Genomic DNA, 26,458 nt, shown 5'->3' with positions numbered 1-26,458 from the left:
CCAACCGCCGTCCGCGACGGGGCGGGCGCGGGCCAGTGAGCGGGCAGCGTGTGGCTCTGGGCATCTTTTCCTGCCCGCCCCGCTGGCGCTGCGAGCGGGGGAAGCTTCACTCCGGGGCGGCGGGCTTGGCCACCTTCTCGCCGCTGCCCAGCCGTGCTGCCCCGCCCGCCGCCGCCGGGCCACGGCACCGGGCGGCCGAGCCTCCTGCAGAGGCGGCCATGGACTCTCGGCCGGGCGCGGCGCCAGTGGCGGCGGCGGCGGCTTCGTTGCCGCGCTCCCGCTGAACCGCCCGCTTTGGTCCCGGCCGCAGGAGCGCCGACTCCCTCCGCCCGCCGTCCCGGGCGTCCCCGGTAAGCCTCGCTCGGGGCAGGGCGGGTCGGATGCGCCCTCCGCAGCTTCGGCTCCCCGCCTGGCGGGCGGGGTGCCGGTTCGAGGCGGACTCCCCCTCCCGAACGAGCAGCCCGGGAGCTTTTGCAAGGGGCTCCGACGCTGCCCAGCGAGGCGAGGGACGGAGCTCGGCGGCGCGATCGGCCTGGAGGGGGTTTTGTTGCTCCCCCCCCGCCTGACTGCTGCCTTCCTCCGGGCGGGGAGGGCCGCCGGCTTCGTGTCTTCCCGAAGGTCTCCCTCCCGGTTCCGCCCGGACCCCCTCCGCCTCGGGAAGCGGCCGGCGCTGCGAGGCGAGCGGCATCCCTCCGGGGGCTTTTCTCCGCCGGCGCTGGGCCGGCTGGGCGCACCTGAAGCGGTCGCGCTTTGTTCGGGGCTGGCTCAGCGCGGCCGCCGGTGCCACCGTTGCGCCCGGCAGGCAGGCTTGGTGCGGGGCGATCCCAGGCGAGGGAGTCGGCCGTTGACGTGGATTTCTGCTCCGCCGCCCGAGAGGAGAAGGGCCGGGGACCCCCTTTGTGCCTTTCAGGGCCGGGGGAAATCTGCCGGGTGGCCTCGGCCCTCGGGCGGTTGAGGGCCCGGAGGACGGTGCTTGGCTCCCGCGAGCCTGGCTTCTGGCCTCAGGAGCCATCTTGGGCGCCTGGACCAAAGTGCCCGGAGCGAAGGGACCTACGCGACCCCTTCCGCTCCGTGACTCTGTTCTAAGGAATGAGCTTTCAGCTTGACCTAAGCGGGGAACCTCTGGATGCCCCGCGCGCTCTTTGGGAGCGAGGCGCTCCGGAGCCTGTGTCGGGGGCACCAACGTCCCAGCGGCCATCAGATGCCGGCGGTGGACGGTCCTTGGAGGCGTCTTGTGTCCTTCCTCCCGGATGCATCTGGAGGCTCCATCTTGGGTTATTCCCAGGCTGGGAGGCAGGGCAGGGGGAAGAAGAATGCGGTGGGGCAGGTGCTCCCCCCCCCCAAGTGGCTTCTGAATGCACACGGCAGGGTGTGACACCCGTCTGGCTCTTTCCAGCAGGGCCTTCCTTGAATTTTGGCTCGGACAGGCCTGGAAAGGTTGGTCCAGCGGGCAAGGCCCCGTCTGTGCTGTGCTGGCATGCAGAGTGGTGGCTCCGATGGGGAATCTAAGCCATTGGTCTTTTGCCACACCAGCAAATGCTTCTAACACAAACCTTTGTTGCGACTGCAGTGGAAAAGCCATTGTTTGGAGAAGTTTATTGGCAGAATGCTAGCTTGCAACAATGAATCGTGCCAAGGATTTGTTATAAATGATTAAAAATAAGCCACCAAGTTCATTGAGCAGCAGCTTTTTGGTAAAAATAATTAGTATTTAACAAAAGTACTTCTTAAGAAAAGACTGGTGACTGGTGCCATTTTAGCTGGCTTTCCTTAGGACGGTGGCCTTGACGTTTGTACTGCTGGACTTGAATTCCCATAATCTCTATTACCTCCTGTTGCAAATCTCCACTCACATCTCATTGATGCTCATTGAGTCAGCATAGAAAAAATATGTGCTGTAGAAAGTTTTTACTCACTATACAGTTTTTCGATGTTACAAAGTACACTTACGATATTAGTCATCTAACAGGATAATAGGTGTGAAAGGTTCCTCCTGGGGATGGTCACAGTTCTGTTTAAAATAATTCAGAGGGTTCAAGTACATTTGCACCTTTGTAAGTAAAGACGAGGGTAGTATATAATACTGCCTAAAAATGGGAAGATATTCCAGTTTTGCAAGTGGATTAAAAAAAAAGCTTTGCAATCTGCATATCTGTGATCTGTTGCTTGTTCTGTATGATCAATTAGTTGTATTTTTTGTTCTCAATTAGCAAATGAGGAGCTACTCATTCCCAGGATTCAAAGTACTCTGTTTAAGGTACAGAGCAGCTACTCTTATTTTCTCTCTCTGGCAAGTGACGCTGCTATTGACTCCAATCTCATTCTTGAGTGAAGCTGGGTTTTATTTAGTAAGCTTCATTTCCTTTCTACCCTTAAAACAAAGAAACTGCCCTGAGGCCATTCCAAATCCACAAAGATGGTTTAGAGCAGGGGTTCCCAACCAGGGGTGCGAGATGATATTCCAGGGGGTGTGAAAACTTGGGTTTTCAAAATTATAGTGTATATGCATAATTCGTTGTCATTATTTCGAACTTTTGTAAGGGGTGCGAGAATATATCAGAAGCATTCTAGGAGTGCAGGGTATAGAAAAGGTTGGGAACCACTGGTTTAGAGAATTGGGTGGCTTTCTCCTACCTTGAAATTCCTTTTCCAGCTCCAGGAACTTAATGGAGAAACTAGCTGCTGATCAATGACAAGCATAGGTACGGGGAATTAGCCTTACCTGAATTCTGTTCAAGGATTGCATCACTGCATTTGGGAGAAATCCAAAGGAGGCCTTTTTTTGATGCTATTATTGCTAAAACAGAAAATTACTTGGGTCTAGTACAGTTCTGTGTTTCTTCTGCAGATTCTGGTGTGAGTTAAATGCATGTCATCAATAATGGAAAACCTGGATGTTGCACTTGCTGAATCTTTTCCAGGCCTCTTCACTTATAGAAGGTTGGCATCCTGTGGCCGCACAAGTGCTGTCTAAATTATTTTCTGCCACTCCTTCCCAGAAATTAGGCCATTGATATCAGAGGGCATTGGACAAGAAATAGAGATGATCACACGTGTTGTCCCTCCATTTTTCTTTGGTGAACAACCACTAAAGAAAGGCAGTATATGTTAACCTGGTTTAGAACCCTCAAAAACTAAAGCAAAAATAATCCCTTTTTAAAAAGTCATTCCTGTGACATCATTTGTTACTCTTTGCCTGTTTAGGTGCCATTTAGCTAGGATTACAGACAGCTATTGCCTTTAGAGCCAGACTAGGTTTTTGAGTACTCTGGCATGAGCCACCCTTCAAAAAGTAGAGGATAGGTCAGAAAAGAATTGTCATAATTTCTTTTATATTTATTCTTTATTAAATTAAACTTGGCAAAGTTCTCATCATAGATTTCCCCCTTGTGTCACATTAACAAAGATGGTTTGATTAAAACATGTGGAAGTCTTTGGTGGCCCAGTCACTTGGGAAGGTGGATGCTTTGCTTCCTGCAGGGATCCAGACTCCTGTTCATGGCCCAGCAGAGGCCCTTCCAGGTTCTGTTGAAATGATGGCCATGGACCACAAAGAGGAGAGGGTGGAACTAGCCCTAGGCAGCTCATGTGAATGCCTGCGTGCCTTAATCCCTGATTGTCTCCAGATTACGAAGCACAACATTTCTTCCCAGGTGAGAAAAAGACTAATGGCTTATCAGAAAGGGGATCATCAGTGCACACTCTGAGCAGGTTGAACTTCATAACTAGTGGAGAAAGAGGCCATTGAAGAGCCCCAGGGCTGTGGGCTAAACTGAGAAGCCAAAAAAATATCCCAGGAGAAAGGAAGAGCAGATCATTTCAGTTTTCTCACCAAGAAAAACACCATAGATGTGTCTTCATAATCTGCAAAAGCCAAATTTGATTCCAGGCTGTTTTTGCACTTAATAACTGACTTTTAAAAAGCCAGTTTTCCAAGTTGTCATACTGCAATTTTTCCTTAAGGGAAAATTGAACTCTAATAAAAGCATGCATTATGAAGTAGCAGAACAGAAAGCTGCTTCTATAGTTTATAGGATGGATGCAGCAGTTGTAGCACTCCCTTCTCTTCCCTGCCTTTTCCCTTCTGTCTTCCAGCCTTGCTCCTGGGGCAGGATGTGTGCCTTGATCCATCCAAATTCTACTCAAGGCAGTTAACAATACAAGTACAATTCGGATAAAGTGGTAAGATTGCTTTAAAACATTAAAAGTGGCTAAATGAGTGCTAATAATTTTTTAAAAAATTCATTAAGAAACAAGAACACTTGCCATACTAAACCTAATTCAGGAAAAAAAATGCCTTCATCAGACAGGACTGAGTGAATCATAGAAGTTAAGTTTTAAATGTAACATGGTTTATTGCTTTTAGCTACCGGTAACTTTAGCTGTACGAATCCAACTTTATAGATTGCTGTTATGTTTTAGTCTGAACTTCATGGTCAAGGAAAGCTAAGTTATAGTTTAAAATCATAGCTTAGGATGAAGCATAAAGCCAGGGTATTTCTCTGACCACTGATGATCAGGCTATAAGATGAAGTCATCCTGGCCCATCTTATCATGGATTCCAGATCAGCCACCAAGACCAGAAAAGGCCTCCAGTGTTTTTCCCAAATGCATGCCCAGCAGAAGCAAGTCAAGTCTCCCTTGAAGACCTTTCAGCTGAAGTAGGCTCATATAGACCAGAGTTCTCCAACCTCCATTCGTGGACCGGCACCGGGCCGTGTCATGCCAGAAACCAGGCCACGCAAACGAGTAAAGCCCCATCCACAGGATACAGGCAACCCACAAAACCACGCCCCATCTGGTCCACAGAAAAACCTGTCTCCAGGGAACCGGTCCCTGGACCCCGCTAATATAGAGGATGTGTCCCCGGCTTTTTAAAAACTACTTGGTTGTGTTTTCCCCCAAATTACTATGTTGGGGTATTTTTAAACTGCTCAGAGTTGTTATGATTAGATGAATTGAAGCTCAAGTATTAAATAAGTGCCCATTGTGCATTTGAGACTAAAAGTTCTTGATATAACCATCTTGCCTGAACTGATCTAGTCCTCTTTTAAAGCTATCCAAGTTAGTAGTGTTTGTCACCCCTATCTTGTAATGTATCAAGGAAAACACGGTCTTAGCCAATGGTTTTATTTATATATTAAAAAGTCAATGACAAGATGGATCTTTTGGACCATCAAAGGCCCCAAGGCCAGCAGTAATCCCTCAGGGTTGGGGGTTCCTGGGCCAGAGGCTCCTCAATTTTGTTTCTGGTCACCCAGTTCAAAAAGAAACCAGAACCAGGGATAGCAAAAACATCTGCTTATCCCAGCACAGAGAGGAGCTCCTGAGCTCTTTCCATGCAAGAAGTCCCACTGCAGTGGTTGCATCCTGTTTCGTGGCCTGGGGCATATGGCTGGGACTGGCCTGTTGGACCAAAGAGAAGAGTTGTGATTATTGACAACTAACTCACTCTTCAAAATTGCGAGGGTGTTTGGGAGTTTTCTCTTTAGTGTTCCAAGGGTAACTTCCTCTGTTTATTTACATTGAGTTTGTATCAGTCTTCCTCTGTTTTATTACAACTGTGTGTGTGTGTGTGTGTGTGTGTGTGTGCGCAAAACCCTCTTCAACTGGCAAGATTTCTTCCTTGCTGAGAGGCACATAGCCACTCTGCCTCCAACAGTTTTCTGCAAAATGGTTGCAGGAAAAACAGAGGGAGATTGGGAGTGGGTTGAGTGCATCAGGCTCCACAGACCATCCGGTGGGGGCCAGTAGCCCCTGTCATCAAAGGCTGGTTGCAAAATGACAGCTTTTGATACTCTAAATCATTTTACTTTAAAAATAACAAAATAAAATTTCAAATAGTCAGGCCAGTTCTGTTGTAGATGTAGCCTACATATTTTGATTAAAACAGTAAAAAGGGGGGCTAAATCACCAAGTCAGAATAATATGCTTTGGAACCCTAAAGTAAAGTAAAATGCAGCCCTTGAGTTTTGGGATATTTCCTTTTCAGAAACGAGTGATCCTAGGCGAGACCTTGTTTCAGCATAATTTAATTCCCAGGTTTCTTACAGGATAAATAGAGCTCCACCTAGAAGGGTGTTTTTCAACCTCAGCAACTTTAAGATGAGTTGACTTCAACTCGCAGAATTCTTGTGCATCTCAGAATTGCTGAAATTGAAATAAAAACCCACTGAAATAGAAAGATAGATAGATAGATAGATAGATAGATAGATAGATAGATAGATAGATAGATAGATAGATAGATAACCTTTATTGCCATTTTTTACTGTGGGCACACTGGCACACAGTAAAAATGAAATTCTCAAATGTGTACACATATGTAACACATAAACATGCTATATACATATGTATATACCTACACCCTTACATACAGGTGAAACTCGAAAAATTAGAATATCGTGCAAAAGTTCATTTATTTCAGTAATGCAACTTAAAAGGTGAAACTAATATATGAGATACTCAATACATGCAAAGCAAGATAGTTCAAACCGTGATGTGTCATAATTGAGATGATTATGGCTTGCAGCTCATGAAAACCCCAAATCCACAATCTCAGAAAATTAGAATATTGTGTAAAGGTTCAATATTCTAGGCTCAAAGTGTCCCACTCTAATCAGCTAATTAAGCCATAACACCTGCAAAGGGTTCCTGTGCTTGATTGGCAGCAAACTCGCCTGACCTGAACCCCATAGAGAATCTATGGGGCATTGCCAAGAGAAAGATGAGAGACATGAGACCGAAAAATGCAGAAGAGCTGAAGGCTGCTATTGAAGCATCCTGGTCTTCCATAACACTCAGCAGTGCCACAGGCTGACAGCTTCCATGCCACGCTGCATTGAGGCAGTAATTGCTGCAAAAGGGGCCCAAACTAAGTACTGAGTACATATGCATGCTTATACTTTTCAGAGGTCCGATATTGTTCTATGTACAATCCTTGTTTTATTGATTGCATGTAATATTCTAATTTTCTGAGATTGTGGATTTGGGGTTTTCATGAGCTGTAAGCCATAATCATCACAATTATGACACATCACGGTTTGAACTATCTTGCTTTGCATGTAATAAGTCTATCTCATATATTAGGTTCACCTTTTAAGTAGCATTACTGAAATAAATGAACTTTTGCACAATATTCTAATTTTTCGTATTTCACCTGTAAGCTGTCTTAAGCTCTTAGAAGAATGGTGAGATATAACTTTGTTGATTGAATTCATGAATAAAAGTCCTACCAATTTCACCAGTGGGGTTCCTTGGAGGCAGAAATCTGGATTTGTGCTTCAAACAAATTCATCCAAGCCAGAACTTGCTTGATCGTGATGTATTAAATGAGATGCAATTGGTTGGATTCACACAACATAATAATAAGTGACCTGGGTCCACATGTCCAAGAATCTCCATTACAGCTTCTGTATGGATCCAATGATGAGAGCCCCTTCTGCACTGGAGCAGCTCAAATACTTAACCACGTTTTGTGTAATGACTATTTGACATTGCCCGTGACACTGAAAAAAGTGCTTAGGACCATTTTTTCATACAACGGTTGCAGCATCTCCAGGGTCACATGATCAAAATTTGGGTGCTTGACAACTGATTCCTATCTATGATGGTTGTGTTGTCCTGGGGTCATGTGATCACCTTTTGCAAACTGACAGGCAAAGTCAATGGGGAAGTGAGATTCCCTTAACAGCCATGTTATTAACGACTTGTGTGTGATTCACTTAACAACTGAGGCAAGAAAGGATGTAAATGGGCAAAACTCACAACACCTGTCTCACTTAGCAGTGGAAATTTTGGGCTCAATTGTGGTTGTAAATTGTATTTATTGTGGTATTGTGTACAGGCTCAATCTCAACTGACTCTAAATACTTGTCTAAAATATTTTAGGTCAGAAATTCTGAAATCTGTAAAGCAGCCTTTTAATGGTAATCATAGGAACCATGTCAGTGGCTGAAGTTCATCCAGGGAAGGAAAAACCCACAGCAAATAAATGCCTGGCTAGAATGGGTGTCATTTGATCTCTCCATGCAGCTTAACACTTTTTAAGCACTTTTTACGCCAATGAGAACGATCAGAGTCTTTGCTGAAAACCTTTCTGTTCTTCTTGATGAATTTGGAGGGTAGTTTGGAGTGCTGGAAGGTTAGAGGAGATCTCATATGGTTTTCATTAATGGTCGTCCAGCACACAGGTCTGGTCTAAATTAGCAAAGGAATGGCCAAACCACTGGAAGAAAGGAAAATGACGCCAATGCATTCTTGGGATGCTTGTGGGATGTAGCTGCTAACATCAGGACCTAAAATGCTAAAGAACAAAATAGAAGAAGAGTCTAAACATTAAATGGCAATGCTCTTGTTATTCCTTTTGGGGAGACTTTGGGTCACACTGGGGCAAGACTTTGCTCTGTTGAAGTGTTTTGTCCCTGTATTTCTGTCTGGGATTTCCAGAAAAAGCATTTTTATCAACTGTTTTGTTACACTTGCATATCCAATGCCAACTTCCTTGTGAACAAATTCTTTTAATCCTAGGTATCCATACATTAGGATTGGACTCTACATGGGGAACAATGCCTGTATTTCCAGCACACCACTTTTTGGAAGTTGGGCTAAAATGTGGCTCATTATAACAGCATCCAATAATGTCATAGAAATTTCAAGCTGGATCAGGCCAACTTTAAAGCATTTTGGCTGTTCCAGCTCTCATATCCTTAGATGGCTTAGAAAACACCTTAGTAGCATTCTAGTCATCAAGGTAGTGCAAAGTTTGATCTTTAACAATAAGGAACTCTTCAGTTATGGATTAAATATCTACAAATGATCACTTGGTTTTGGAATGATATGTCTGTTAACAGTTGAAAGTCAAGATCTTATTGCCAGTTGTTGCACTGCTTATTTCAAGTTAATGAGAAATCAGCAAAAGAGAAGGAATGGAATGAGGATGTAAAATCTGGCCTCCATCCATGCACCTGCTGGTGCCACACCTGTATTTTCATCTGAATCATAGTTGGCAGAGAAACAGAGAAATTGGGAAAGAAAGGGGAAGCCACATGTAAGATGAGAAGCACAGAATGCCGAGGCCACCTGGCACAACCTTTTGCCCTTCCAACTACAGTGTTTGCTTAATTGAAGATGGTTGTGTTATTGGTCTTTTCACTTTCCAAAAGTGTTTCAAAAGGAACTTTTATTGAGAGATAGTGATAGCAAGAGAGCAAAGCAAGATTTAAAGGTTTCCTGCATAAATTGCTACATTAAAACAGTCATTTCAAAACCCCCACCCCAGAGCCCAACTGTCCAATCACTCCTAGCCAATCCATAGGTGCGAAGTTGTTATGGGAACCAGAGCTGACAAGAGAAGGTTCCCAGGTGCTTCACAGTCTGGAGATAAGGCAGATGGCCCCTGGCACACTCCATTCTACTCTTCACATCCAAGGAGATACATCAAAGTTGAAGAGGAACAAAGCAGAGGAAGTACATCCACAAGCTCTTGTCCCAGCAGAGAAAACCTCCCCCCTCCCACCAGAATGGCAGAGCCCCAAAAGAAGAATCTAAGGGGTTTTTGACATGCTGCCCCCCTTAATAGAAGGAAAATCTGCCTGCCGAGACAAACGCAAAACAAAAGTGAAAAGGAATAACAGGTTAATTAGGTTTATCTAGGTAATGAGCATAAAACTGTTTAAGTAATCTAGGGGCCCTAACATGCTTTTTATGTACCCACTCATTTTTGGAGGCTAGAAGATCTTTCCAGGCCACTAAGTATTGGGTAGCCCCTTTCCTTGATTTCAAAGTGCTGTTCCCCTTCAATCATAATAGGTGGTGGTGCAGGAGGAGCATTTGGCCTTAAAAGGCGAGATTACTTCTGCGTGTATATCAGTGTAGAAATTCATAGGGTGGCGATAGTTGCATCTTACATTGCAATAAATGATAACAGAGGGGAAAATGCTTCTGGGAGAATTGTGCAACATTTCAAAATGATCTGAACTAGAGGGGGGGAAATATTTTTCTGGGTGACATGAATAGATGAATGGCAATGAAACAAGAAAATACAGCTGGGCCATTTGAAGACCCAAGAGGGAAGGAGAATAGTGATTGAGATTGAGTATCTGTTTAGAAAATATGTTTGTTTCAAATAATGAGGTTTAAGCATAAATATTCATATGACAAGGTAATGAATATAAAATTAAAAGAGTGGTTGAGTGGGCTATTTATGATGAAAGAGCTACAAGGAATGATGAGAGTCTGAATGTGGGAGATAATTTTGATAGAATTGAGTGTGAATGTTGGGGAGATACACATAAAAAAGGAAAATGAAAGTTGAGGGAAGATCATTGCATGAAAAGAAAGTATAAGTCTCGTATGAAGAAGTATTAGAAGACAGGATACATGGAAAGAAATTATAAGGAAAGATATAGAAGATGCTTGAAATAGAGTGGAAAAAATTCAGTCTTAAAATTGTATGTATGCGATCTGTTCTGTAAAATCTTGTTCGCCAACTTGCCAGTCTTCCTAAGGGTGTGAATGATCAACTCATGACACTGCATCTCCCATTACTAAGTGGAAAACAAGCCACACTGATCAGTGCCTACGCACCCACAATGACAAATCCAGATGAAGTAAAGGACAAGTTTTATGAAGATCTTGATGCCCTACTTTCATCTGTGAAGCGCACCGATAGGCTGATTTTACTTGGTGATTTCAACGCGAGAGTGGGGTCCGATCACTCTACCTGAGATGGAGTTATTGGTAAAAATGGAATTGGCATGTGTAATAGCAATGGCCTGTTGCTATTGAAGACATGTGCTGCTCATGATCTGGTTATTACTAATACCATCTTTCGCCTACCCACTCGTAAAAAGACGTCCTGGATGCATCCACGCTCCAGACACTGGCATCTCATTGATTATGTCATTATGCGGAGGAAAGACATGCAAGATGTAAGAGTAACTAAGGCTATGCCAAGTGCTGACTGCTGGACTGACCATAGACTCATCATTTCCAAGTTAAATATTCATATCAAGCCAAAGAATCGTCCACAGGGAAGCAGAGTTGTGATGAAAAAGATCAACGTCAGTACACTGGAAAACCCCGACGTAGTAGCTTCATTAGTAAAAGATCTTGACAATCAATTCCTGGAGCTGCAAATACAGGAAAATGCTGAGAAGGACTGGGAATGTTTCCGGGACATCTTGCGCTCTTCTGCACTTAAGGTTCTTGGACCCTCATATAGGAAGCAGCAGGACTGGTTTGATGAAAATGATGAAGAGATTAAGGCCTCGCTTGCTGAAAAACACCATCTCTACCGCGCTCATCAGAACGACCCGTTGTCAATGGCAAAGAAAAATGCTTTTATAAACACTCGCAGGATTTACAGAGCAAGCTCCGCAAAATGCAGGACTCCTGGCTGAGTGCCAAAGCAGATGAAATCCAGAAGTTTGCTGATAGAAACGATGCCAAACGATTCTATGAAGCCCTTAGATCCCTGTATGGACCTCAGCCCTTAGGAAGCTCTCCTTTACTGGATTCGAGTGGTGCAACTCTTATCACTGAGAAGACCCTGATTTTACAGCGTTGGGCCGAGCATTTCCACTCTGTGCTGAACCGCCCATCCACCATCAATAATGAGGCGATTGACAGGATACCCCAGGTAGATATGAACTATAGTCTGGATGCCCTACCATCAGAGGCTGAAACCTCACAGGCCATCAATCAATGTTCCAGTGGTAAGGCACCAGGATCTGACGCAATCCCAGCGGAAGTCTATAAGGCTGGCGGTGCTGTGTTGTTGAAAAACTTACCCAGTTGTTTCGATCTTTCTGGAAACAAGGTTCCATTCCTCAGGAACTGAAAGATGCTTCCATTGTGCACCTCTACAAGAGGAAAGGAAATCAACAAGTCTGCGATAATTATAGAGGAATATCACTTCTCTCTGTTGCAGGCAAGATCTTTGCACGAGTGTTGCTAAATCACCTGATTGACCATCTGGAACGGTATATTACCTGAGACATAGTGCGGTTTCCGCAAAGAGCGTGGCACAGTGGACATGATATTTGCAGCTCGACAGCTCCAGGAGAAATGTCAGGAGCAGAATTGTGAACTATACACCACCTTCGTGGATCTCACCCAGGCTTTTGACACAGTTAGTCATGAAGGACTATGGCGCATTATGTCGAAGTTTGGGTGCCCTGACAGGTTTATTCTGATGGTACGACAGTTCCATGATGGCATGGCGGCTCGTGTTCTGAGTAACGGTGGAGCCTCAGAGGCCTTCCCTGTTACTAATGGCGTTAAGCAAGGCTGCGTGCTGGCACCAACCCTGTTCAGCATGATGTTCTCAGCCATGCTGTCAGACGCCTTTCAGAACAGCTCAGTGGGAGTTAATCTGAGGTACAGAACCGATGGGAAACTGTTCAACCTGCGAAGACTTCAGGTTGTCACCAAGGTAAAGGAGACTGTGCTATGAGATCTCCTCTTTGCTGATGACTATGCCCTTAATGCAGGATCGGAGCAGGAAATGCAAGCCAGCATGGATAAATTCACAGCCGCTTGTGACAACTTTGGCCTCTTCATCAACACGAAGAAAACTGAAGTGATGTACCAGCCAGCTCCAAAAGCCCAATATCAAGAGCCTACCATCACATTAAAGGGACAAAAGCTGCAAGCAGTGGACCAATTTACGTATCTTGGTAGTACCCTCTCCCGTGCAGTGACAATTGACATCGAGGTCAACTGTAGAATTGCCAAGGCAAGTTCTGCATTTGGCAGATTGCCAAATAGAAGAGCAAACTGCAGTTAATATTACATTTGTGTTGTGCTTCTGGGTTGAAAGGATTAGCCAGTGACATCACCATTGCCCAGCAGATGCCCAAGGGGGCTCCTTTCATATTGCTGTTATTTTCTCACTGAAGTGGTACCTATTTATCTATTTGCAGTGTAGGCTTTCAAACTGTTAAATTGGTAGGAGCTGGGACAAATTGATGGAGCTCATGCCATCACGTGGCACTGACCCTTGGGTTTTGAACTGCCGAGCTGTCAACCTCTCAATGGTCTTCTGATTCAGCATCCCAACCACATGAGCCACCGTGGTCCCAAAGCTGTAGATAATCAGGAGATACAGCTGATCTCACATCAAAACAATTCTGAGGTTCTTTCCATTGGTGTGGACAAAGGCAAGTTAGCAGGATGAAATGGATGGTCTCATTTAAAAAAACAGAAGCTTTTTGAAGCATGTGAGCTGTGGTAGTGCAATGGTTAGAATGCAGTACTGCAGACTATTTCTGCTGACTGCCAGCTGCTGCAGTTTGACAGCTTAATTCTTGGCGGCTCAAGGTTGACTCAGCCTTCCATCCTTCAGAGGTCGGTAAAATGAGGACCCAGATTGTTGGGGGAGCAACATGCTGACTCTGTAAACTGCTTAGAGAGGGCTGTAGAACACTGAAGCGGTATATAAGTCTAAGTGCTCTTGCTATGTGAGGGCCTCAATTGGGAAATAACCTTACAAAATGTAGGAAACAAGGGGGAGAAAACCCAGAATAAGAGAGTTGTAAAAGACCTTGGTGATCTTCTAATCCAACCCCCTGCACAAGGAGGAAACCCTACACCACTGCGGACAAATGCCTGTCCAATCTCTTCTTAAAAACCTCCGGCAATAGAGCATCCACAATTTCTGGAGGCAAGTTGGTCTACTAGTTAATTGTTCTCACTGACAGGAAATTTCTCCCTAATTATAGGTTGGATCTCTCCTTGTTAAGTTTCTATCCATTATGTCTTGCCTTACCCTCAGGTGTTTTGAAGAATAGGTTGCTTCCCTCTTCTGTGTGACAGTCCCTCAAGTATTGGAAGACTGCTATTATGTCATCCCTCATCCTTCTCTTCGTTAGACTAGACAGACCCAGTTCCTACAACCGTTCGTCATATGCTTTAACCTCCAGCTCCCTGATCATCTTTGTGCTTCTTCTCTGCACTTTCTAAAGTCTCAACATCTTTTTTGTATTTTGAGGACCAAAATACCAAGTGTTATCAAGGTATTATAAAGCAGTACTAACACTTCACATGACCTGTGTTGATGCAGTGTAGGACTGCATTGGCTTTTTTGGCAGCTGCTATCACCTATTATATACCTATGAATATGGTTTTTCTTGTGTAAGTTTAGGATCTTACTTTTCGCACCATGAACTGCATCTTCTTGGGCCCAGTGTTCAAGTCTGTCCAGATCCTCTGGATCTTGAGCCTGTCTCCTCAAGTGGTGGTTATTCCCTCCAGTTTGGTGTCATCTTCTGATTTGATGAGTTCCCTTTCTGTCCCTTCACGTAAATAGTTTATGAAGATGTTGAAAAGTATAGGACCTAAGACAACCTTGGAGTATCCCATTCATGCTTCCCTCCATGTCGATGTAGTTCCATTGAGGACTACACATTGAGTGTGGTTTGTCAGCCAGTTATGAATCCATCCGGTGGTGATGCTGTCTATCCCACATTACTCTATTTTACCAAGACGTAAGCTGTGCTCTACTTTGTCAGATTCCTTATTGAAGTCCAGGTATACTATCTCCACAGCATTTAGCTAGCCTGCTAATTTAGTCACTTTTTCAAAAAAGGCAATAAGGTTGTTTGGCACGATCTGTTTTTGACAACCCCATTAGCTTTTCTTGTTTCTAGGTTTTTGCAGCTTTTCTTGTTTCTAAGTTTTACTTTATTACCTTTCCCAGGATCTTTCCAGGTATTGATGACAGGCTGATTGGTCTGTAGGTTCCTGGATCCATTTTTTCCCCCCGTTTTTGAAGCTGAGAACCACGTCAGCTCTTTTCCAGTCCTCTGGTAGTTCCCCAATGTTGCAAATCTTTAAAACATATATGTCATGGTTCCGACAGACAAAGACAAATAAAGCAGAACTCCGAGGCTTGCAAATTCCTCAAAGAACACGTTTATTAGTTACAAAGTATCATCACGGTCAAGAATGAAACCAAGTCGGAATACACAAGTAATAATTTTCCAATACAAAATAAAATGTCTCACCCATAAAACTATGCAAGCAATTTCATTCCCCAATATTTATTTGTGCTGAATTGGAATGATGTGATTTGTAGTCAGAAGCTTGTTATGACATTTAGATCAATTTTATTTTGTTTTCACTTCTAATTGTATATCCTACATTTTGACACTGATAAGAGATAATATCTGAATGGCTCTCTTCAGAACTTTGCTGCTATCTTCATGATTTCCTGAAGGTCTTGTAAATGTTCTTTTCCCCTTCATAAGCAATTTTGGTTGAAGCTTCAGTCTAGTGTTAGAATAGAAACATGACCCTGACAGTTAATGTGGTCCTACCTAAGCAACCCTCCCACTTTTGGAGAGTCAAAAGTATAGGAGTGATTATGACTTAGATAATCACTTGAGTTGAAGTCAGACAAGCTCATGCTAGAGCATGTGATCAGTCCAGTTCCATTGTGTGGGTGACCACAAAGAACTATGACTTGTTTTGCTACAATCATGTTTTCACTCAATGATACTGAACAATCTCATGGTCCAGGATTGACCCATGACACGGAAAGAAGGACCATTAACATGTTGAGACTAGTCTGCGGAGTATTTTCCAGCATTTGTGTTGACTTGGAAACCATAGTTAGTTCAAAGGACCTTACCATCAAGTGAAGGGAACTGTAAGGACCCACCCCACTTTGTATCTTAAGAAGACAGAACTCTTGGAATAATTCTTCCAACAGGCATCCTTTATTAAGAGAAAATGGTTGCAGGTGTTCTAGACAGGACTTGGGATCCAAGCTCTCCCATTCAAGGTTTTAAGGGGTTCCCCAGTAGCCCCACCCAATCACCCCCTTCTTCCAGCGACAGTCTCAGGCATTACACTCCCACCCCCTTTTCCTTACTGCCGGCTGGATGGAGACTTCAGAGAGAACTACATGAAAGGTAATAGCCCCATTCTTATGGTTAGTCCTTTTGGCGATACCCACATTCAGTCGCTTTGAAGTATACTGAAGGAAGTGAGGGCTATAAAGCCCCTTTGTTCACCCTCTTCCCTTCATCGTATGGCAGAATCCAGGGAAGGCAGAAATGGGGTTTTCTATAGTTGATAACTAGAGATGAAATATAATTGGATTCTGACAGGAACTTCTATTCTGGATCTTTATTATTGTGAGATTTCTGTTTGGCAACATGGCTCTTCAGTATGATATGCCAAAAGGTCCAGTCAATCTCTTGAGCTATTTAACTGCTGCTAAACCGCTTAGAGAAATTACCTAGTGCATTTCTTTATTAGACTTACACCATGCCTTTCATTAGGAGTTCAAGGTCACATATATGTATTATTTCCTCTTCTACTGTTTTTCCCTACAGCAACAACAACTCTGAGGTAGGTAGGGTCAAAAGAGACTGATTGCCCAAAATCATCTAATGAAAAGAACAGACTTTCTTTTCTATCCAGTTTCTGAGAAGCTGTTGATTTATTTGGTAAGCTAGAAGAAGGTGGAATAGACAACATCACCACCAGATGGATCTGTAGCTGGCTAGCAAACCATACTCAGCAAGTAGTCCTCAATGGTGTACATCCACATGGAGAGAAGTAAGCAGTGGGGTACCACAAGGCTCCATCTTAGGCCCAGGACTCTTCAATATCTTCATCAATGACTTAGATGAGGGAATAGAAGGGTTGGGAACTCATCAAATTTGCAGATGACACTAAACTGGCAGGAATAGCCAACACCCCAGAAGACACTCAGGATCCAAAAAGGTATTGACAAACTGGAAAAATGGGCCCTATCCAACAAAATGAGTTTTAATGTGAAGAAAAGCAAAGTTTTACATTTAGGCAGGAAAAACCAATGATATAAGTACAGATTGGGTGAGACCTGGTTCACAAACAATAACTGTGAGAGGGACTTTGGAGTCCTGATGGACGATCACTTGACTATGAGCCAGCAGTGTGTAGCAGCAGCCAAAAAAGCTAATACAATCCTGAGTTTTATAAACAGAGGCATAAAATCAAGATCACATGAAGTATTAGTACCACTTCATAAAACCCTAGTAAGACCACACTGGAATACTGCAGCCAGTTTTGGTCACCATACTACAAAACAAATGTTGAGACCTTGGAAAAAGTTCAGCGAAGAGCAACTAAGATGATCCAAGTGCTTGGACTAAAACATATGAAGAACGGCTGCAGGATTTGAATTTGGCTAGTCTAAAGAAAAGAAGAAACGGGTGACATAATAGTATTCCAGTATTTGAGGGGCTGTCACAAAAAAGAAGGGGGCGACAAGAAACAATGGTTGGAAACTGATCAAATATAGAAGCAGCCTGGAATTAAGTTCCTAACAGGGAGGGCAATTAACCAGTGGAACAGCTTGCCTTCAGAAATCGTGGGGGCTCCATCACTGGAAGTTTTTAAGAAGAGACTGGACAGACCCTTGTCTGAGATGGTCTAGGTTCTCCTGCTTGAGCAGGGGGCTGGACTAAAAGACCTCCAAGGTTCCTTCCAGCTCTATTCTATTCTAAATTTGACTAGAACTTTGAAACAAAATGAAGCTCCATTTAATTAAAAACAGAGACCCACTTGTTAATAGAATTAGCGGTTTCACAATACAGACTCAGTCTGCCTTGGGTTTGTTTCCATTTCCCTAGAATAGTGTTTCTCAGCCTTAGCAACTTTAAAAGGTATGAACTTCAACTCCCAAAATTCCACAAAGTTGGGGAATTCTTGCTATCTGGTGGAATTCTGGGAGTTGAAGTCCACACTTCTTAAAATTGCCATGGTTGAGAAACACCGCCCTAGAATATGTAGGTTTTAGAAATAGGGATCATGAACTGTAGATGTCAGTATGGTGGCAAGGGTTAGACAAGGGTTTGCCTAAATTCAGATCTGGCTAGGATGACAGATGTCAATCATTGACCAACAAAGATGACAGATGCTACCGATACATCAGAGGAAATTCTGAGGACTCTTCAGCAGATCCAGAATGCTGCAGATAGTTATGTGGAGTATGGCCTGTCTTGTTGAAACAACCGCAATCTCAATATACTGCTGGATCTTCTAGGGCAAAATGAAGAGTAGGGAATCCTCATTAGTTGTGGATTAGGATAGAAGCAAGCTGACTCTCCATGGGAACCTGATCACTCCTTTTCAGATTCTGAATAAGTATTTTTAAAGCCACCAATGTTTGAGCTTTCATTTCAAGTATTCTGAGGCAGCTTGCTTTCAGTCACGGACCTTCCTTTCTGAAGACCTTTCTTGGCTGTTTGCTAAGCTGATCCTGCTGCCGTCTTCAATATTTCTAGCTGTCTTACAAGCAAATTATCTTCTGATATGTTAAACTTTTTATCCTCATGTTTCAGTTGGATTTTTTTATCTCCTCTTTTTCATACTTTTTACTCCTTTTGCTATTGTTTTAGTGTTTCTGATTAGGACAAGTCCTAGGAATAATTTTCAGGAATTGTAGAGTATTGGAGGGGGGGAGGGGGGAGAGTGGTGGCTTAGCTTCTACTTTGCTGTGTTTTTAAAAACATTTTTCTCAATTTTGTGATGTCTGGACCCAACTACGCTACCATTCCTGTCCTTTCCTAGCCCTTTGAGGAGGAAGGCTGGACGTGTGGATGTCCTTTAGTAGCTCTCTTAGGAACCAGTCAGAAAAAAGATATGAGTTATCTCTCATTGTCCTCCTATCTTTGGTCACATGAATTCTACAGTCATTTGTATATAGTTTTAATCATAGTTAAGCTCTCTAGTCTAGATAAAATGTCCATTGTTATCACTACATCTCTTTGCTGCTTTCTAAAAACATTCCACAACTTTATTCACTATTCTCCTAATTCACCCAACTCAACCAACAGCTATAATTTTGCTTAAATGCAGAGTTTCAGGTCTTCAATCCATTTAAATCTACTTTCTCTACTTTACAGTAAACCACTGAAAATACCGAGCCATAAACATGGTTGTTTATATGGTTTTTAGTCTCTAATTCAAACCAGTGTGTGCATATTTTAAACATTACATTGGCTTGAGTTTTTTTGTTGTTAAATTTATTAATTCAAGGAATTAAGGAGACATGTTTCCTCATTTCTCCAGTTTTGCATGTTCATTAACACTTCAAAATATATTTATTAAAAAAGGAATTAATTACTCTCAAGTGACTCTCGAGACATCAGGCGTGCACATGGATTTTAACCTGGATCTTCATGTCTTGGTACTCTAATTATTACAGTCACTGCTTCACACAGTATTGACTCTTTGCATATTAGAAATATTGTGAATATTTCCCTTTCAGCAGATATTATTCCTTACAGTCTCTCTCAGTACATTATGCTTGCTAGTCTCATCTGTATTATTGCCTGTTCCTAGAATTCTTTCTAATCTGGGTATCTCAGATTCTTAAGAGGTAGATCCAAGTCTGAAAACTTTTGCAGAGGTAGTCAATAAAAATATGATAAAAAATGGCATCCATTTCACCTCTAAGACCTTTGATGCTTTTACTAGAGACTCTGAAAATTCTCAGGCAAGAACACTAAAACTTTGGAAGATTCCATAATTGTGTGTGTGGGTGTGTGTGTTTGTGTATTGAAATAAAAGGATATTTCTCAGATATTAAAGATTTAATAAATGTTGTGCCTTGTGGTGTCCCAAGGCACAACATAGCCAGCTTTTTGCTCAAAATTAAGAAAAGAAACTTGTTATTGGGGATATACAAGCACACACACATACACACATACATTTATATATAGAATTTTAATTTTCACCTTTTCCTGTTTTCAGATCTTTCTAAAGAGGGAAGAATTAATTGAGTAACTCCAATCAAAACAGGATTGTGAATATATATATCCCTATTCCTGCTTTGCCAAAAAGGGCCAGCTTCTCCTCATGTTTCAGAACGGCTTCTGAGTCCACCAATACAAGTAAGTGGTGTTTTTGCCTTCAGAGATTGTTTGCCCTTTTCCATCCATGGCAACTGCCCACCATACTTTACACATATCCATATTTTGGGACGAGATTGTGTAAATGAAAGCCTTAACTGTTGAGCAACTACAAAAAGTTCCTTCCACAAATGGTGACTTGAGAAACTTTCTTCTCATACATTTTACTCCCTCCAGCACAGTGCGCGAGCCTATGGAGTAGGAAGTCTGGGAGCTGCACACCAACTCATCTAGAGTTGGAGAATGGGCATCCCAGATGCTTTATCCAACCATCAGCTTGTTTTTGAAGCCCAGAGATCACCTCTGGATGGAGAGCACCAACCTTTTCAGCCCGATACTTTTGGTCTTGAAAGTCAAAGGCAGGGCAAAATTAGGCCTTTAAGTTAGGGCAGCCATTTGTCCTTTAAACTCTTCTCCCAACTGAGGTTACATCTCAGACCTTTTTGCTGCAGTGATGCGTCGTCACCTATTGTGTCCCTGTGCTCCTCAGAAAGAAATTTTTAAGTGTGGTCCTTGCCTCAAGACATTTCCCCATGGAAGGTGGGGACTTTACAAAAGTCCATGGAAACTCACCTTTCATGAGAGGGCCTTCCTAATTTTACTTATTTATTTTATTTATCTCTTCTAACTTTAAAGTTTTCTCTCTGTCTTTCTTCCCCCCTGCCCTTCTCATTAGCTCCTCCAGTAATCCTCCTTTCTCTCCCCCTCCAGGCCCAGGGCCGCCACGGCCCGCCTTTTGCATTCCACCCAGGAGGGATCGCAGTGGAGATGAGGAATTCAGAAGAGCAAACCTCAACGACAGTTTTACAGCGTTTGCTGCAGGAGCAGCTCCGATATGGGAATCCCAACGAGAGTCGCAGTCTCTTTGCTTTGCACCAGCAGGCCACAGGCAGCACCCTGCCTTTTGCCAGCAGTGGGGGCCCCGGGGCTCCCAACGAAGGGCTGAGCAACCAGGACCACCCCACTGGGACCCATGTTGCTCGTCAGGAGCCCCAGGGCCAGGAGATTCAAATGGACAACAGTATCATGGAGAAGCAGCTCTCGCCAAGGCTCCAAACAGGTGAGGACCTCCCGACCTACGAAGAAGCCAAAGTTCAGTCTCAGTACTTCAGGGGTCAACCACATGCTAGTGTTGGAGCCGCATTTTATGTCACCGGCGTCTCCAACCAGAAGATGAGGACCGAAGGGCGCCCCACGGTGCAGCGGCTGAGCCCAGGGAAGGTCCACCAGGATGAAGGACTGAAGGATCTCAAGCAGGGACACGTCCGCTCCCTGAGTGAGCGGTTGATGCAGCTGTCCCTGGCCACCAGCGGCGTGAAGGCCCATGCCCCCGTCACCAGCGCCCCGCTCTCCCCTCTCTCCTCCCAGCAGACTAATGACTTCTACAGGACTTCTGGGGCAGGCCCTCCGCAGCCCGGGGTGAAAGGGTTGGAGCACAGGGGGCCTCCTCCCGAATACCCATACAAGAATGTGTCCAGCCCGTCCATGAGCGGTAAGCCCCTGGATCCTGGGCATTTCTATAGTGACTACCGCCTGCCCCAGCAAGGACGCTCTGATGGGCCCACAATGAGGTACCAGCATCCCCCTGAATACGGCTCATTCCGGTAAGCAGTTCAGCCTCCTTGTGGTCCTAAAGCACTAAGGTTTAGGAAGCTGCCACTTGGATGCCATTTTGTCCTTTCTGTTATCAGGTGTTCTTGAGTGGGATTTGGGCTTCTTACAATTGGGCACCAGGATGCTAGTGTTGGATCAGGGGATTGGAGGCTCATCTTCTCTGGAGCATTCTCTCAAATGGGGTGTGTGTGTATGCTTTTGTTGCATGTCAACAGCACTGTACCACATTTGGCCTTCCAACTTTTCACCTTTTCCTTGACTCCCACAACTGAAAATATGACACCGCTGAAGTTCAGCCTGAAAGTGCTCATTTTGAGCTGTGGGATTCAGGGCCAACTCTGGAACCAGGGATATTACGGATTCAGGAGAGGCAAAGATTTGAGATACTTGAGTCCCTTCCTGCTTCCCAATCTTTATCATACCTGCCCTCAAGAGACCATAAGTATTTTTTAAAAAATATTAGTGCACCCCCAACTTCTTGCTTAAAATAAATTTGCTTTGCATTCTAAGGGAACCAGCAGAGGGTCCTCTTCAGAACATTTAAGGCGGGTTGTAGAGAGTGGCTTGCTTTAGTTTGCAGAGGGTGGAAAGTCAGGCTAATTTGGCCCTTTTCCCTGAACAATTTGATGATCCAGGTAGGAGGGGCTGTGTTTCCTTCAGATGACAGGAAATATACGTTAGTCACACCAATGCCAAAGGTTTTGGTTTTTCAGAGATTCTTTGTTTTATTTTTTTAATTCCCTGGCAAGAAAATTGTGTGAATTAGCAATTGAGCCACTGTCTGTTCAGTGCCCCAATATTTGGGTAATGGATGCTTTGCTTCTCTGAATCATTGCCCAGCTTGGGTTCAGATGCTCAGTTTGTAAATATCATGAAAAAGGTCGTTGATCTCTCTGAACAACTAGGGAAGAATGCCAGAATAGGCAGGTTATAGTGCATTGTGAGAGGCTTTGGCAGATGTCTTTCGAAGAAGTCTTTGCGGGCAATTTGGAGCATCTGGTCAAGTGAACAATAGAGCTGCCATTCTCAAAGTTTTCACTCAGAACCTAATTTTATTTGCTGAGCCTTTTTCAGCGGACTGTATTGTGCTGGGCTCAGCAGTCAACCCTTTTGCTTTTTACAGTTTGAAACAGCCCAGTAAGCAAAGTTTATAAAAGTCAAGGGATGGATGGATGGATGGATCTGAGCAGAGTAAAGTTAGTAGCACATCAAGATCATGTGAAGTGTTAATACCACTTTATAATCCCTTGGTAAGACCACACTTGGAATATTGCATCCATTTTTGATTGCCATGATATAAAAAAAGATGTTGAGACTCTGAAAAAGAGTGCAGAGAAGAGCAACAAAGATGATTAGGGGACTGGAGGCTAAAACATATGAAGAACGTTTTGCTGATATGGGGATGTCTAGTCTAAAGAGAAGAGAAGGGCGAGGGGTGACATGATAGCAGTGCTCCAATATCTCAGGGGTTGCCACCATGAAGGGGGAGGGGTGTCAACCTATTCTCCAAAGCAGCTGAAGACAGGACAAGAAGCAATGGATGAAAACAAATTAAGGAGAGAACCAATCTAGAATTAAGGGGAAATTCCTTGACTGTTAGATCAATTAATCAATGGAACACTTGCCTCCAGAAGTTGTAAGTGCTCCAAAGCTAGCGGTTTTTAAGAAGAGATTAGACCAGGGCTTTTCAACCTTTTTACCGATTGTACCACTTTTAGGATATGGCAGTATTTGAGTACCACCTAACAAGGTGTCAAAAACTTGATGACCCCCCAAAAAACCTGTTCAAAGATGCAATTGCACTGAAATGACTTACGACCATTTTTCACACTTATGACCATTGCAGCATGCCCAGGGTCATGTGATTTATATTTGGATGCTTGGCAACTGATTCATATTTATAATGGTCACAGTGTTCCAGGGTCATGTGATCCCCTTCTGCAACCTTTTGACCAGCAAAGTCAATGGCAGAGCTGCTGGTGGCCAAGTGCTAAGGCTGGACTTCCTTTCCTCCCTCCCTTCCCTGCCTCCCTTTTCTCATTCCCATCTCCTTCTGAAGGAAGAATTTGAAACCCCCCCCCATATTTTCCCTCTTCCATATATTGATCAAACAAGGAAAGGCCTCCAGAGACAGAAAAGACAAGCTGCTGAGTGAACTAGCTTAAAAAGGCAGTCCCCTTTAAGAATCAGCTATTAGAAAGGAAAGTAAGGAGCACAGCCGCACTTAAGGAAGTACTGGCTGCCAGCTAAGGCAATCTCCCCAAATGGATCCATTCATAAGTAAAGGAATGCTACTGGCAAAATCCATTCAGGAGAAAAATACTTCAAAATCCCTTGCAGCAAAACTTACAGCTAACAACAGCAGAGCAATAGAAGCTGACCCCAGCCATCAGCCAAATAGAAATTGCCAAACACTCCTTCAGAACACAAAGCCCTCATTGCACAAATCCCAGAACTTCAAAGTCACAAAAGCACATAATCCTTCCACTCTCCATCTCCCTCCCTCGTGCCTCACCTCCAGCCATTGCTGCCTTTTTTCATTCCCTTGGAGGGTGACCCCTCCCCCGCTGCATTTCTTGCCTGTTTGCTGCTGCCAGCACAGGTGGCTGCCACAGCAGTTGTAGATCGGCTCATGGCCAGCCTGCTTGATCCCCTCTCTCCCCCTCCACCTCCCCCTCCTCCTGTGCAGCTGACTCCGCCTCCTCCCAAGGCTGCTGCTTTTTTTCTCTCTCTCCCTCTCCTGCCCAAACTGCCTCCTTTTATAGGCTCTCCTGCCTCCGCCCCCCCTCCTTTCTCATGGGGGAGGGTGAGCCAGAAGGGAGCCTGGGGCCTTTGCAGCTCCAGAGGATTCTCTCACTGTAAGTCCTTGCCTGTGCTGGCTCTTTCCCTCCCCCACTACACTTGGCTAGCAGGGCTGTGTACCACCTGCCACTCATCAATGTACCACAAGTGGTACGTGTACCACCGGTTGAAAAGCCCTGGATTAGACAACCATTTATCTGAAATGGTATAAGGTTTTCTGCTTGAGCAGGGTGTTGAACTAGAAGACCTCCAGGGTCCCTTCCAATTCTGTTAATTTGTTATTCATAATAAAACCTAATCTTATTTATAACTTTAAATTTTCACCTTTCAAAATATTTTTCCAGAACTGCATAATAATTATATTGTAAATATTTTACAAAAATACCATACATATTTTTACAATATTTGCAGTTATGAAACACTACATTAAAAATACAGAAGTCTTGATTGTTATTAAAAAGAGTTCAGTCAAAGTTCCACGAAAACTTGGTGTGTAAAGGTTGTTTCTAACAAGACATAGGATAATCATGAACCTACACTTACTCTTACAAGGCCTGACAGGCTTCTTTGGTAAGGTAACTTCCAATAAAACAGGTTTAATTTCTTGATCAACCCTGAGAATCCAGGTTTATTGACTAGCTGTGGAGAATGTTGAAGCTGCAATAGAAATATTTGGTATCTAGGCACAAAAAATGGTAGTTTTGGACTAGGAAAAAGAATTAAATCAGCTCTTGATTCATGTTGTGTATTCATTCAAGAAAAACTCAAGATCATCTAACTTAAATTAATGAAATAGAATCGACACGATAGCTCTCTGGGTTAATTGTGGTCTTATTTCTGTCATGTCAGAAACTATAGTTTAGCCACCACTGGTTTTAGAGGTACTTTGAGAGCTGGACCCCAGCACTGGGGCCCCACCTGGTCCTGCCACTGCAGACGGGCCTCCTTGCCAGGTGGTGGGTTAGCAAAGCCCTCAGTCACCTCCCTCACTTTCAGCTGAAACTGAAGGTGCTGGTTTTCTCCCCTAAATGGTCCTCCTTGAGGAACTGGCTCAGATGAGTATCTATGGAGAGTCCCCGTCATCCTCAGTCATAGTTGTCTCAAAGGTGCTTTTTCAAAAAGGCAACTGGACTGGGTTTTTTTTTTTCTTTTTTCCTTGAGAAAGAAGAAGAGGGTTCGCTTCTTATCCAAGAAGCTTCATCAGTTGTGATGCGGTGTGTGCATATGTGTAAGGATACAGTTGGTACCAGGTACCTGAAAAAGCACCTTTGAGATATGACTACAACCACAAATGTCATGGTTGGACCAGATGATAAATCAATAAGTGGTCCAACCTATCCAAAATTGTGACTTCTTGTGTTTTAAAACCTAACTTATTGTTCTAGCCAAAATGGCTGCTTCATGGGATTGCTTTGTCATTTTTCCCAGTTCTTTGTTTTGACAACTCTTACCCTGATCCTTTGCTAGCTGCTACAGCTTAGATTCATAGAACAGCCATACTTGAGGCAAAATGATCATTCAGATTATAGTGCATCTTTGTGTATGTGTGAGTCTGCTTTCACAGAGTTAGGGAAGTATTACATGATAATTGTTTTTGCAGCTGCAGAGCTATTAGAAGACTTGGAAAGGGCTCAGCTGCATACTGCTTCATTTTTACTACAAAATGGATTCCTTGATTTAAAATAGTTGTTGCTCTGTTTTGGGGCCATGACATTCAGGGTGCATTAAATGATTATGAAAAAATAATAAATGGAATGGAAGCTTACCAGTATCGATGAATAATGTTGAAAAGCAGGAATTTACTGAGGAGGACGGGAGCTGGGATGTTTCCTAGTGGTCAGACACCATTTCCCAGCAACCCCAACTATGTGGGTGATGGAGGGTGGGGGAGAGCTTGCGCTTTTTGAGCCAGATCTGGAAATACACAGATTCTCCATGCTTGAATTAACTAAGAAAGCATCTTTAGAAATCTTGTATAGAATAAAACCAGGCAGTCACTTGCAGGGAAACAAATCCATACAGCTTCATTCCATTAAATGGACTACCCCAAAGCCTAAATGAGTAGCAGAGAGCAACAAGGAGTTCTGGAATAACCAAATTGTAGCGTTTTGAATTAACCACAAAAAGGATTTTTC

At 43.7% G+C, this 26,458-nt stretch overlaps 1 protein-coding gene across 5 annotated transcripts in view; it reads left to right on the top strand.

Annotated features, from left to right (window-relative positions):
- The window catches only part of AMOT (angiomotin), a 71,610-nt gene that overhangs the window by 11,712 nt on the left and 33,440 nt on the right, over positions 1-26,458 (top strand). For 2 of the 5 annotated variants that reach the window (XM_039364396.1, XM_039364391.1), the window contains exons 1-3: positions 214-350; positions 19,750-19,889; positions 20,619-21,511. In XM_039364396.1, the coding sequence (XP_039220330.1) occupies positions 20,676-21,511 (836 nt within the window). In that variant the 5' untranslated portion in view covers positions 214-350; positions 19,750-19,889; positions 20,619-20,675. Of the gene's footprint in view, positions 1-213; positions 351-3,514; positions 3,654-4,095; positions 4,183-19,749; positions 19,890-20,618; positions 21,512-26,458 lie in introns of those variants that run through there. The other 3 variants (XM_039364394.1, XM_039364395.1, XM_039364393.1) reach the window with 2 other exon arrangements.

Source organism: Crotalus tigris, unplaced genomic scaffold, assembly GCF_016545835.1.
Source record: "Crotalus tigris isolate CLP2741 ecotype Arizona unplaced genomic scaffold, ASM1654583v1 scf7180000019754.1282937, whole genome shotgun sequence".
In the NCBI taxonomy this organism is placed as follows: domain Eukaryota; kingdom Metazoa; phylum Chordata; class Lepidosauria; order Squamata; family Viperidae; genus Crotalus; species Crotalus tigris.
The sequence above is the reverse complement of the archived record's forward strand: the minus strand, read 5'-3'. Positions and strand labels throughout refer to the sequence as shown.